At 41.6% G+C, this 13,936-nt stretch overlaps 1 protein-coding gene across 2 annotated transcripts in view; it reads left to right on the top strand.

Annotated features, from left to right (window-relative positions):
• The window catches only part of LOC150089303 (high affinity nerve growth factor receptor-like), a 306,611-nt gene that overhangs the window by 13,328 nt on the left and 279,347 nt on the right, over nucleotides 1–13,936 (top strand). For both annotated transcript variants that reach the window (XM_090368482.1, XM_090368483.1), the window contains exon 3: nucleotides 11,930–12,001. In XM_090368482.1, the coding sequence (XP_090224608.1) occupies nucleotides 11,930–12,001 (72 nt within the window). The remainder of the gene's footprint in view (nucleotides 1–11,929; nucleotides 12,002–13,936) is intronic.

The raw sequence follows: 13,936 nt of genomic DNA on the forward strand, positions 1-13,936 counted from the left end.
GGAAACACTGAACTGGCATGATTCTACAAATGCAATCTTAGATGCTCTTTTTCCGTTGGATGATCCTACCTCAGACTTACCTATTCATTCTAAAATCCGATCAGACAATGAATTTTATGTGTCCTCAACAACCACCGAACCTTTTACGTTGGATGAACTGCTGGCTGTCTCCCATAAAGTTAATGTTCAGAAGTGCCCAGGACTAGATCTTATAGAAAACATTTTTATCATCAGAGTCTTGAAATTAAAACCTTACGTTCTTCTAAACTTATTCAACAGATGCCTTCAGGAAGAAACTTTCCCGGAAATTTGGAAGGTCGCTCTAGTTAAGTTGATTAGAAAGCCGGATAAGCCTCCTGGAGCGGCTAGATCGTACAGGCCGATCGGTCTGCTGGCTAACTTGGGTAAATTGCTAGAGCGACTAATGGCCATTAGATTGAATACCCTACTGGTAGAACAGGATCTGCTTTCAAGGAGTCAATATGGGTTCTGTCCCGGACGTTCCTGCGAGGATGCTCTTGTGGACTTTGTCTCTTCAGTTCAAAACTCGGTACATAAATATACCCTGGCCGTTTTCATCGACTTCGAGGGTGCCTTCGACTCCCTTTGGTGGGAGAGCGTCCTGGAGCGTCTGCGATCGGCTAGGTGCTCCAACCACCTTTACCTTTTAATCCGCAATTACTTTGCCAATAGAACCATAATAGTCAAGGCTAAACATAGCCAAGTATCAAGATCAGTATCTAGAGGGTGCCCACAAGGCTCTATATTGGGTCCTTTTACATGGAACATGGTGCTGCAGCAGTGGCTCTCCCGATCTTTCGGTAACGTCAAAATAATAGCGTATGCAGACGATCTCACCATCTTGGTAAATGGTAACTCTAGGGCCGATCTTGAAACTACCGCAAATTTTGTTCTCCGGGATCTCTACGATTGGGCTGTGGCCAATAAGCTTAAAATCAGCTTGTCAAAAACAAAGATGATGATTCTTGGATCAAAGTTGGATATCACTCGTCCTCCGTTGGTCAAGATCAACAACATTTGTCTCCCCATAGTTAAAGAGTACAAGGTTCTAGGAGTGGTAATTGATTCCAGTCTCAATTTTATTCCTCATTTGACAAACGTATCATCTAACATACGTAGATTTACTGGTGCAATTGTTAGGGTGTCCCGTGTTGAATGGGGGCTCTCCAGAAAAACTTTAAGGATCTATTACAATGCAGTTTTCCTCCCTCTAATCACGTATGCTGCCGGTGCATGGTTTCACAGGGCACGGCTCAAACACTTCATTACAAAACTCGCCTCATTGCAGAGAACCATCTTGCGGTGTTTAGTTAAGGCATGCAGGACAGTCTCGACGCAAGCTCTGCAAGTACTAGCCGTAACATTACCTTTAGACTTGCAAGTTACTTATAGAGGCTTTTTATACAGACTGAAAAGGCAGATTGAGACCGTATTTCTTGGAATAACCATCAACCTTCAAGAGGATGCTAAAAGAGAAAGAAGGAGACTGTGGAACGAGTTAGTAAACATTTGGCAGTCTCGATGGGATACAGCTCCCGTTGGTGCAACAACGAGAAAATTTATACCACAAGTTTCATTTCTCCTTGATAAACGTGTTCGATTGTGGTTCTGCATGGACATATTCACGTCGTATCTGTTGACAGGACATGGATCGATGAACCAGAGTCTTCTTAGGTTCAATTTATCACAAACAGACCTCTGTTCGTGTGGATCGCCAGAGAGTTGGGATCACATCTTGTTTCATTGCTCCCTGTATGACGATCTCAGCCTTCCTCTTCAAGCACTTACTAATTTTCAATCAGGACAGGAGTCGTCTCTGCTTCAAAGCTCGGAGTCATTTCAGATTCTTCAGACTTTCGCTCAAGGCGTATTTCTTCGAAGGCGTTCAGTGTCGACAGATCTCAAATGTAGCACAACGGTCCTGCTGATCCATAGCTGGTTAGATCTCCTTTAATAATACATAAACTCAAATCCTCAAGAAATGAAATTTTCCTCGGCCTGCAGACAAAATTAAGTGCTTTCTTCCTTTTTTTTTTTTTTTAATTTAATTAATTAATTAATTTATTTTTTTTTAATTTATTTTATTTATTTTATTATATATTTATATAAATGTTTTATTTTAATAATTTTGGTTCCAAATCCAGCACCACGGGTGATCATTTTTTTCCCCTCTGGAATGGGCCCCCAGAGGATCCTGGCCTACCTTCTGACAACATTAGGTGGGTCAGAGTCTCTCTTGAGACAGTACGTGCTTTCTTGAGACAGTCCAGACCACTACGTGGTCTGGACGAGTACCCAGAATCATCTGTCCAGGTGACTGATGCTTCTGGGTAGCCAAGTGGCCAGAACAGAACAACGAAACACACACATAATACACACAAACCGACGTCACGCACATATCTGGCCCATTTGTAGTGATACTCTTCTTCACAGAGATACGAGGCTGAGTTGAACAAACGTTCTAGGAGCCGCCCTTTACATATACACATGTCCACATGTCCACATCCATAGTTGCAGTAAGGGTTGTTCTCGATACCGAACAACTTCTCTATCGTCCCCATTCCTCTGCCTTTACGCATACACATTCAATTCAACGCCCCACACATTCAATCTCATCTCGTCCAAATTTACAGTTTCGCCCAATATCAGCCTATTCATTTCAAGCGACACCCTAACGCAATAGATAATTTTTTTTTTAGGTCCTAGCCGCTGACATCTCAGGAAAGTAGGCGGCCGGACCTGCCAGAGTATTTATTTAAAATACTGGTCTTTTAAGTAAAACACAACTGTCTTTCCTCAATTTGAATTTATCCCCCTCAGGTTCTTAATCTGATCAAGGGGAGGTATCCCGTTAGCACTGAACCTGCTCAAACCATACAAGGCCTTATACACCTCGATCAGATCACCTCGCAGGTGCCTAGTCTCCAGATGCTGCAACTTGCAGAATTTGAGCACCCCTTTGTTCCTCTCACCAACCTTGTTGCCCTTCTCTGAACTCATTCTAGCAACTCTACATCCTTCCTAAAATGAGGCCTCCAGCCCTGTATACAGTACTCAAGGTGTGGCCTGATCATTGCCTTATACAAAGGGATAATCACCTCCTTGTCTCTGTTAGCAAAATTCCAATATATCATTGACAAAACTCCATGACCTGCTCTGGCAGCCGGTCTGCACTGCTCAGAGAACTCCATATCTGACTGCACAATTACCCGCAGGTCTTTTTCATTCTCCACCTCTCTGAGTGTAGTACCACACAGTTGGTACATTTCTCTTGGGTTACTGCTACTCATATGGACTACTTTGCATTTGCCAACGTTAAACTTCAGTTGCCACTTCTCAGCCCATCTGCCTAACTTTTCCGGATCCTGTTGCAGAAGCATACTGTCTTTATTGGCATTAACAACCCTGCCAACTTTGTATCATCTGCGAATTTGGACATTAAGCGTGATATACCTTCATCGATATCATTGATAAATACACAAAACAATAATCGGCCCACTTGTGGGTTGATTTATGGGATGAAATCCCGTCCAGTATTTAGTGTTCCACTTCGTAATCTGGATAATTTCTGGGTTAGTGACTATGTCGGTGCAGTCTGAATTTGGCCTATGGGTAGCATTGTGTGTTCGTCTCCGGGAAAACAATTGTAGGGCAAAGCTTGTGAGCGCTCTGTGTTCCTCCACCTCGGTGTCAAGAAGGTGCCTCTTGATTAATTGGGGAGTATCTGATCTTCGTTATGAGTAGCATTCGTAGGTCGTCCTAGTGGTCGCATTGGTGCATCAGGTAGTTCCCTGTATCTTCCTTCCCACAGATGCACAGTGGGCTATCCACCAGACCAAATGTTTTAGTTTGGCTTGGAATGGGCCATGTCCTGTAATTAAAAATGTCGTGTTTAGTTCTGGGAAGAACCAGGGAGGGGGTGTTTTTGGGTACATCCTGTCAATATGTGGAAGGAACTTCTTCGTAATTTCTCCTTTGGTGAAGTTTGTCCACCTATCTTGCCATGTCTGTATCCTGCGCCAGGTGTTGCGTTTGTCTGTTTTTTTCCTATTTTCTGGCCGTTTGCAGGGTTGACGGTGAATCCAGCAAAGTTTGTTTGTTTGTTATTTGTTTTTTAGGAGCATTAGCAACTAAGGCCATATTGCTCCGGGGATATGCGGTGGTCATTCTTTGACCTTTCCGCATCCTCCGTATTTGGTGGTCACGGGCTCGAACCCCGGTCTAATCAAGAAGCGTGTGCTAGGCACTGCTGCTCCTGCCCACCTGGCTACGGAGGCGCCAATCCAGTAAAGGTGATGGGGGTTTCTCTGGCGTAATAATACATGAAGGCAGTCTTAATAACCTCAAGGTCCAGGGGAAGGGCTCCCGCTATGACCTGTAGGGCATGCATACTTACTGTATGGCAGGCTCGCGTGATGACAAGGAGGATGGTTCTTTGGATTGAGTTTAGTTATCTTCTATTTACTGTCATTGTGGTTTTATTGTTCCAGATCATTGTGGCGTATGTAATTACGAAAGTAAAGATCGTTTTATAGTATAATGACAGGGTGCGTTTTTTTAAGCTCCCAGCCCTTTTTGGTGACTCAACGAGTGCCGAATACTTTCTTATTTTGCTTCTTATATACTGGAGGTGTGGTAGAAAAGACAGGTTTGTGTCCAGTATGACTCCTTGATATTTGAGTTGCGTGTTGAGTTGTAAGGTGGTTTCTCCAATCTTGATTTGTGGCGGTCTTTGTAGTTGCAATTTGCCCTTCAAGAGGATTGTACTTTTTTTTGTAGAAGAGATTTTTAAAAAGTGGGTCGAAACCCATTCCTGGAGTTTTGTCAGTGCTGGGTTTGCGATAGCCTCAATTTGGGCTCAAGAGTCAGCCATTATCGTGGTGATGAGATCTTCCGCGAAGGCCTGAGAGCGCGTCCTTCACCCAAGTCCAGGGTTAGGAATTTATCCATGGCCATGTTCCACAGGAGCGGCCCAGAACTGAGCGCTGGGGGCAACCCCCTGCAGACGAGTCTAGTGAGGCTTCTACATGGCGTTTTAACTGTGATTTTCCTTCCAGAGAGGTAGGACTTCATGATGTTATATAAGTTTCCAGGTATCGATGCCTGTCTGAGTCTTGCGAGGACGCTCGACCACCAGATGGTGTCGAACGCACACCTCCGCAAAGTCAATAGTATTTCTTCTCGAAAGTCAGCATATTGTCAGTGAGGCTTCTGAGCGCCTCGATTGTCGAGGTTCCAGGTTTGAAGCTATATTGATTCGAGCTTGCTAACCCAGCTGCATCGTAATGGATCTGTATTGTACTGGGCAGTAGCACGGTGGTATCGTCACCGTCTTCCCCACACCGGTTGGAAAAGGCCCAGGTTCGAATTCCGTCGATGACGCGAGTAACTTTAATTGGCTTATTTTACTCCGTGACTGAATTAGTCGGTCTCAGGTGTAGACAGCAAGGTTTTTTTCCCCAGAAACTGGGGTCCAGCAAAACAGACAAATCGACCAGAGAACACATGCAATTTACAGACATAATACATATATGAGCATATATAAGAAATTATGGGTGGCCCTAATATAATAGTTTGAGTTTTTTGTGGTCAGCGTGATCCTACTGGGAGAGTACCACCGACATCACGGCAGCTACTCCTGATATCGCCAACAAACTTGCTAGATGGCCCGTCCAGGAGGGGAGTCTTGGACAACGTCGTATCACAGAGCAATATCATTCTCCCTGGTTCGCTCTGTAAAACGCACTCCCCCAGTTCCTAGGGATGTGACCCTCTACAACACGAAGAAGGCTCAATATTCTCCTGTACCATCTTGATTTATAGCTGGTCAGCTACGGCTTTTGAAAGCTGTACCTTTAGCTAGAGATATTTTATCAAATGACTGTAATTGTTACTACGGTTAATATAAATAATTTATTTTGTGTTTATAATATTTCGGGGCTTTCTGGTGTTTTAGACATTTAATACCTCTAATAGTGCCTTCCAGTTCAGCTTAGCATTTTTGCAATTTTTGTAATTTTTACCACTTGGTTCAGTGTTTTTATTTTGATATTCTCTGAATACATGGCCTTTATTACGACAGTGTTCACACATGGAATTTTTTTCTCTACATGTGTGGTCAAATCGCTTGAACTTGAATCATTTCAGGATGGGGAATTGTTCCCTGAATCTATGACTGGTCCAGCCACCGTTGACTCTAGCCTGGCTTTTGAGAATATCATGGTTGAGGAAGGCAATTCTATAATGGAGTTTCAGTACAATTGGGACTTGGAGGATACAGTCCTTTTGAGAACAAATTCTCTTTCCATTTCTTCAAGTGATATAATCTGAGAACAAGTTTTTGTATATATTTCCTCCATGAAGTTTTGGAGTGGTTTGGTTTTCTCTATATCAAAAAAGTAGTATGGTGTAAAAAGGTTCCATCTCCATTATGTTTTATGATTTTGGTGGCGTCCTCCTTGATCGCAGTTTCAATAACTCGCAGTGGTTCCTAGTCTTTCTTAATGCCATGAGTTTACAGTTTTCATATGAGGCTGAAGCTTTTTAATACCCTGTGGTTCCAAGTATTTCTTACTACCTTGATGTTTACAGTTTTCAAGTGAGGCTGAAGCGATAATAACTGCTTCCTTAACAGCATCGCTGGAACAGTGAAGTTCAGTATTTGTAGTCTTTATTATAACTATATTTTAGTCTCTCATTTCTGAGGGGGCAGAATGTCTTAATTGTTTCTTTATTTTGCCCTCCAGGTTTGGTAAACTGGGCGTAGGTGATGGTTCGGACATTTGTTGTTTCCTTATCGTTCTTATTTATTATTTTTTTTATGTAAACCCCTAACACGAGAGGTATTGAAACCTATAGTACTTAGTACTGTGCTTGGGTTGGAGGTTGAGAAGACGAAAGAAGATATTTGTTGACATTGCACTTGAACTTCTGTAGACTATAATTTTCAGGAAATACGTATGAAGGAAGGTTGTTCCAGAAAATGGCAGTTGAATGAATAAACGAGGAAGATGAAAAGTTGGTTCTGTGAGTGTGAAGTTGGACAGCAAATGGATGTTAGCTGGTGGCGGCACGTGTTCGGAATGTTTTGAAAGAGAGAGCGGGAATAATAGAAGACAATTCAGAAGAACAGTGCCCATGGAAGTATTTGTAGAAGAGGCATGCAGCAGAAACAGTACGTCTATGAGACAGCGAGTGGAGAGACTCCGTTAGAGAGGAGTCAATAATTAACCTAACTGTCCTCTTCTGAACGGAATCAAGAAGCCTGAGAGAGGTTTTGGGGGCACTGCCCCAGATGTGGGAACAATATTCCATGGTAGGGCGGATTTGAGATTTGTAAAGAGTGAACAGCTGTTTGGAAGAAAAGTAACGCCGAGAGCAAAAGAGAAAACCAAGTTTTTTCGATGCAGAGGAAGCAATATTTGTAATGTGCTTGTGCCAAGAGAGATCAGAAGTCAGGGTAATCCCCAAAAGAGAAAGATCATTTTGCCTAGAAATCGGAGTGTCACTAAAGATAAGCATAGGACCAGAAGAATCCTTTTTGCAGATATAAGACAAGACTGAGTTTTAGAAGGGTTGAAATCAACTTAGTTGTCTTTGCCCCACTGGAGAATTACCTGAAGATCGGCATTTAAGGAATTGGTAGCAGATTTTCGAGAAGTGGAAGCTGATTGAGCAGGACAAGGTTTCTCAAAATGGAAAGTGGAATGCAATGTGCTATAATCGGCAAAACTATGGATAGGATTTCCAGTCAATGGAAGAAGGTCATTGATATACAAGAGGAAAAGAGTGGGGGAAAGAACTGAACCTTGGGGGACACCGGCATTAGTGGAGAAGTTAGAAGACAGAGCCCTCGCCATCACCCTCAGTGAGCGATCAGAGAGAAAATTGGATAACCAATTACTAAAAACAGTTGGCAAACCATAAGATGGAAGCTTGTTTAGAAGACCTTTATGCCAGACACGATCGAAAGCCTTTAAGATTTTAAGATTTATTAGGGCATTCAAGCTTTGGAGAACTTTATTTTGGACATATCGAGTTGTTACTTGCTTCTCTAGAGCAGACCAGGACTTTATGGATTTGCGCGGATTTGCAGTCTTGTTTCTGCTGTGATTCTCCCTGTTGGGGAGACCATGATGTACTCCACCTGATTTATTTGTTGGCAAATAATATTCAAGGGGCTGGGCTTGCATAATCCGTTTTGTATGTTTCTTCCTCAATTTCGTTGTTAGTTTGGGGATCAGTTTCTAATTCCCAATTGGATTCCTGAGAGTTTTAGGGATCAGTTTCCAAATCTTAATTGGATTTACTAAAAGTTTTCTACCTCATAGGAATCGAAGGACGATCGTACGGACTCTGCCGTAGGCTCCGTCTAGGTGTGAGCCTTGGAATATGATCAAATGTTTCAGATTTTGCGTTATCTACAGGCTCTTTTGCCTGGTAATGCTCTTCAAAACAATTGTAAGTTGCATAGATGTGTTGATATGAATACCGTTCAACGTTTTCTTATCAGACTACTGTATAGTGTTTACTGTCAAGCAGCAACCCCCCCCCCCAAGATTGTGCGCCGAACAGCAATTCCTATACACTATGACTATTGATGACCGTCAAGGATACTCATGCTCACAATTAACTGCGGTTTTCATGCGCACATCAGTACCAACACTGGACCACTAGCATGGGGAAATATGCACCTGATCTGGTGAATCCTGTTTTCGAATGTATTATGCTGATCGGCATATCCCCATTTTACGCAACAAGCGGTCATGGTACGTGGATGCACTGTTGGGATTCAGCAGACTGGAGGCAGTGGTGTTATGGTTTGGGCCGGTTTTCGTGGCATACCCTTGGTCGATATGTCTGATGCTACAACTACCACCTGTTAATGAGTAGGCATTACTGGATACATTGTGCATCTCATGGGTAGCTACAAGAGGAACACCGTTAATCATCGGCTCGATGGGTACGCCTATCTTTCTCTCGTCACCAAACCAGTACTCATCATTCACATGAGAGTGTTAGCAACCACCTAGGCTTTACGGCGCCATGTCAAAAAGCAATACAGGCTGCTAACTTGTTTTAGGATTATGACAATGAATTCTCAGTTTTTATAAGGCCGCCAAACTCGGCTGCTTTCAACGAAATTACTGGAAAAGGATATTCGATGCTACGACCGTCCAAATGACAATGTGCGAGCATTAATTAATACATTGTGCAAAGCACCAGTAGCACTACCACAGGATCCACACCTTGCAACACATTGCGGAGCGCATGCGAAGACATGTACGAGCTGTATTAGGGGAAAAATGTGGCTCCACGAGGTATTACATAGGTAAAGTGACAAGATCCTCAGCATTCCAATGCGGGTCATCTAGGAGAGGATTTTTCCTAATTGGATTACCCTCTAGAAACGATATACACATTTAAAAAAAAAATTTTAAATATAAAAAATATTCACATACAAAATATAAATTAAATATATTGACTTCTTTGAACTAAACTTATAAAATAAAATATCAAACTTCTTAAAAAGACAAATATATATATATATATATATATATATATTTTTTTTTTTTTTTTTTTTTTTGCACAGAAAGGCTGAAATTCAGTATACGGCACCCCTCCTGTAACGAACGGACGATTGCGTGAAGGATGTGAACTGAGAAAAATAATTGTATTTAGAAGGGAAAAAACACTTATTAGAGGGGGTCATGTTTTTAATCGATTATCGTTTTTGTTTAGTGAAAAAAGTTAAGGTTTTTTTCCGAGAAATAGTAATAATAGAAATACATACTTCTTTTAACAATAAAAACAAGAGAAATTAAATAATATAATTAAATATATTTTTCTGCTGAGTGAATTTTTCTTAATAATTCATCATTATTTGCTATTTCTTCGTAAAATTCTTAACAAGAATTAGCAAAATTGCGCTTAACTTGTAGTATGGCTTTTAGCGTTTATGCTGTCAGTTGTGTTTTTGTTGACGTCCATATCTTATTTACTACCGAAAAAACTCTTTCCGTTGTACAACTGGTTCCCGACAAACATAATGCAAATGATTTTCATTATGTTTGCCATTAAGTATGGAGGCTACATGTCCAATCCAGGAGCGTTTGCAATACTGGGCAAAAGACTGAAATCCGGGACGTCTGGTCATTTTATACATAGGTGTTGCGAATGCAAAGTAGTACACTGGTGTGCAAAACTTAAGGACCAACGCTATTTCTGAAGGTTACAACCACAAAATCAAACGAAACAGCCTGTGGCGATTTGCGTAACTGTGGCCCTTCGGTGGAAAGCTGGTGCACATGCAAAAATTTGAATCGTCATGAGGGGGTTCACATAAACAGAGGGCTCACGCAAACATCACTGAAAGGGATCGTTAAAGCGGTCGAGGTGTTCTCGTCTGGGGAGGCGTTATCTTGGATGGATGTACACAACTCCAGATACTGGAAGGCGGTACTGTAACCGGTGCACGCTACTGTACTGAGGTAACCCTTTCCCTGCGTCTGTTCCGAGGTTCCATTGGCCCCGAGTTCGTGTTTATGGATGATACCGCCACACCCCATCGTACTGCAGCTGTTGACATGCTTTTGGAAAGTGAGGACATTGTTCGAATCGTTTGGCCTGCCCGTTCTACGATCTAAATCCCATCGAACACATATGGGACGCTCTGGGGAGACACGTAGCGGCACTTCTACACCCACGAGAAAATGTTCACAAGCTAAAGATGGCGCTGACAGAGGAATGGACGATGTTACCTCAAGAACTTATCAACAATATTGTTCTAAGTATGGACAGGCGGTGCAAAGCCTGCATGAACATTAGGGGTGGCCATATCTCCTACTGAGGACAATTTCTTACCCTTTCTTCCATCTTTGGCAGTGATGCATCTGTATCATGGCAGCCAGTGCTATGTTGCCATTTTTGAATAAAGTCTCTCTCTGTACCGTTTTGTTTCCGTTGTTGCGTCGGTGTTGTTTCATTCATCATTTCTGTACCTCACGAGGTTCCTTTGGTATGCTCTTCTTATATCCAGGCCACTCCTAAACTACAGGTGAAAACCTGACTGGTCCTGAAGTTTTGCACACCAGTGTAGTACTAGTAGGGTTTTAGGATCATTACCGTCTAATGTCATATTGCTCAGTGTATATTGTCTATAAATTGTGTGTGTTCTAAGGTCGATTTTCTCTTTGCTGGACGAAAAACCCAGTTTCTGGGAGATAAAACCATGCTGCCTTCGCCTGAGATCGACTAACTCAGCCACGTTGTGAAAGAGGTCCATAAAAATTCTTCCCGTCATCGAGCCCGTGACCACAAAATACGGAGGATGCGGAAAGGTCATGGAATGACCACCGCATATCCCCGGAGCAATATGGCCTTAGTTGCCAATGCTCCTAAAAACAAAACAACAACAACAAGCAACGTGTCAGAGTTTAAGAACAAACCGGGGTATTAGGTAATAACTTCCACTGCATGTGCAGTTTTCGCACTGCACGTTTCGCTGCCGACAACAAAAACCCGAATTGCTGATTACAATACACGTACTTTTTTTCTGTATTAGTATCATTTTGATCGAGACTTCATAAAAGTGATAACATAGCATAACATAAACTTCCTGACCGCAGTCTGCGACCTACTATGAACAAAGGAGAGAGTGCCTGCTAAAATTTTCTGTAGTAGTATATCTAATATAGTGGTATTTACTAGTGTTAAATTTGCAATCTTGTAAAATTTTCTGTAGTAGTATTTCTAACATAATGGTATTTACTGGTGTAAATTTGCATTTTAGAAATATTAAAACATTAAAACATGTTTTTAGTTTATTTTCTTTTGTATAGTACATTGTACTATAGCTTGAGGAAAGTATCAATAGTCAGTGATTTTAAAATATGCCATTTCTTTGCAGGACGATTCAGAGCTGTAACCTTCAGTATATAGAGCAAGATGCATTTAAATATAACCGGAAGCTCAAAGAAGTGTAAGTAAACGTAACATTATAAATAAATATCACTGGTATGTTCGTCTTACTTCGGTCGAAGTTACAAAGCTTTTTCTTAAATTCTTAATAATCTGATGAAAAAATTAAAAAAAAATCCAAGTTTTAAGATTGAAATACACTTTATCTATTAGAATAAACTGCCCGGTCTTATCATGGCCTCAATGAAGTGTCAAGGTGTGCTAAGATGATGCCAGTTCATGGTGACTCAATTGCTTCCCACAATTGTTGCAAATTGGATGGTTGCAGAACAAAGAGCTCTTTCCACCCCAATCCACCGTTTCTCAATTCGACTGATATCTGATAACTGGGGCGGCTATCACAGTAAGATGAATTCACTGCCATCTTTCTGGAACCACTTCTCAATTTTCACTTTGTGACATAGTGCATTATCCTATGCGGAAGGATAGATTCAAAAATGGATACATTACAGTGGAAGAAAGTACCTCAACGGAAAAAATTTCCCGAAAACTCTTGGCATCAAAATGTTGGTTCAGTGGTCCTTGAGGTTGTCTCAGACATTCTCTCAGATAGGTCAGACAAGCTGTTCTTGCTACTTGGGAGTCTAAAACGCTGATGGAACTGATATTCGGGTGACACTCAAGTCAAGTGGACCCAATTTCGGCGAAGTCCGGACGGTCTATGACAGCCAAATCCTCTGCTTGCACCTTCACGATGGTGGGACTGTTAGTAATCCTGGGTATAACCTTCATGCACAAGTACATGGTGGGTGACCACCCAGGTGTGAACCAACGTAAGCAGGGGTCGAGGTGTGGCGCCCACACCACATGGAGGAACGCCGCCCCTCTATGTTACCAGGCAGTACTAGGTGGTAGATGACTCATCAACCGGTGAAATACTACCACTTTGCTTATTGGAGGCTTGAAGTGGTGGAACCCATGTTTAGTCTCTAGAGCCGTGGTGGCGAACCTATGACACGTGGGTCAGATACTGACCCACGAAGGCTTTGTAAGTAACCCACGTGCATGCGTTTATTGTAATATTGGCCTACATTTTTTAATTATAACAGAAAGAAAAGATAATCGAAAATATTAAACAATTATAAAATATAAATATGTAATGTCCGATTTATAAAAAACTAAATAAATAAAAAAAATCCAAGTGGAATGTGGACGTCGGCAAACAGTGTTCTATTGTTTCTTATTTGGTTTTTAGGAGCATTAGCAACTAAGGCCATATTGCTCCGGGATATGCGGTGGTCATTCCCTGACCTTTCCGCATCCTCCGTATTTGGTGGTGATGGGTTCGAACCCCGGTCTAATCAATAAGCGTGTGTTACGCACTGCTGCTCCTTCCCACCTGGCTACGGAGGCACCTCAGTGTTCTATTGTATTAAACTATGCGTGTGGGTGACGCATTACAGTGTGACATAAACTTGGCGTGTTTTGTCATTGCATTGAAGAACGGAGATGTATCGAGCTAGTAGAAAGTTACCAGCTCGCACCCTCGCAGTATTGGACTAAGAGGCAGACTTGACATACGCATCTAGAAGCGTTAATAATGAATTGATTATAACTTAATTTTTTTTTGTCAAATTTTCTCATCTACATAACCAATGTAAGTATATTAAGTAGGCCTATGCTTATAAAAGTTCATCTAAAATTATTGCATCCTACATATATAATATATATGTAGGTTATAAAAATATATATATTATACAGGGTGTTTCAGTTAAACGTTTTAGAACTTCTAAGAGGGGTATGGTACATCCTGACAACTCGAAATCATATAGCAATGTGGGGTCGGAAATGCTTTCCTGGAGCGGTGTTGTACACAGAAGCACCATAAAGAAAAGAGACCGTAAGTGAGAAATCGTTTTAATAATACATGAAAAGAAGCAAAAGGTACATGGATTAAAGTAAGTGTTCGAAGTTTCTTCCACGGGCTACAATGCAC

Source organism: Mastigoproctus giganteus, chromosome 2 (assembly GCF_048544385.1).
Source record: "Mastigoproctus giganteus isolate SK-2022 chromosome 2, ASM4854438v1, whole genome shotgun sequence".
NCBI lineage: Eukaryota > Metazoa > Arthropoda > Arachnida > Uropygi > Thelyphonidae > Mastigoproctus > Mastigoproctus giganteus.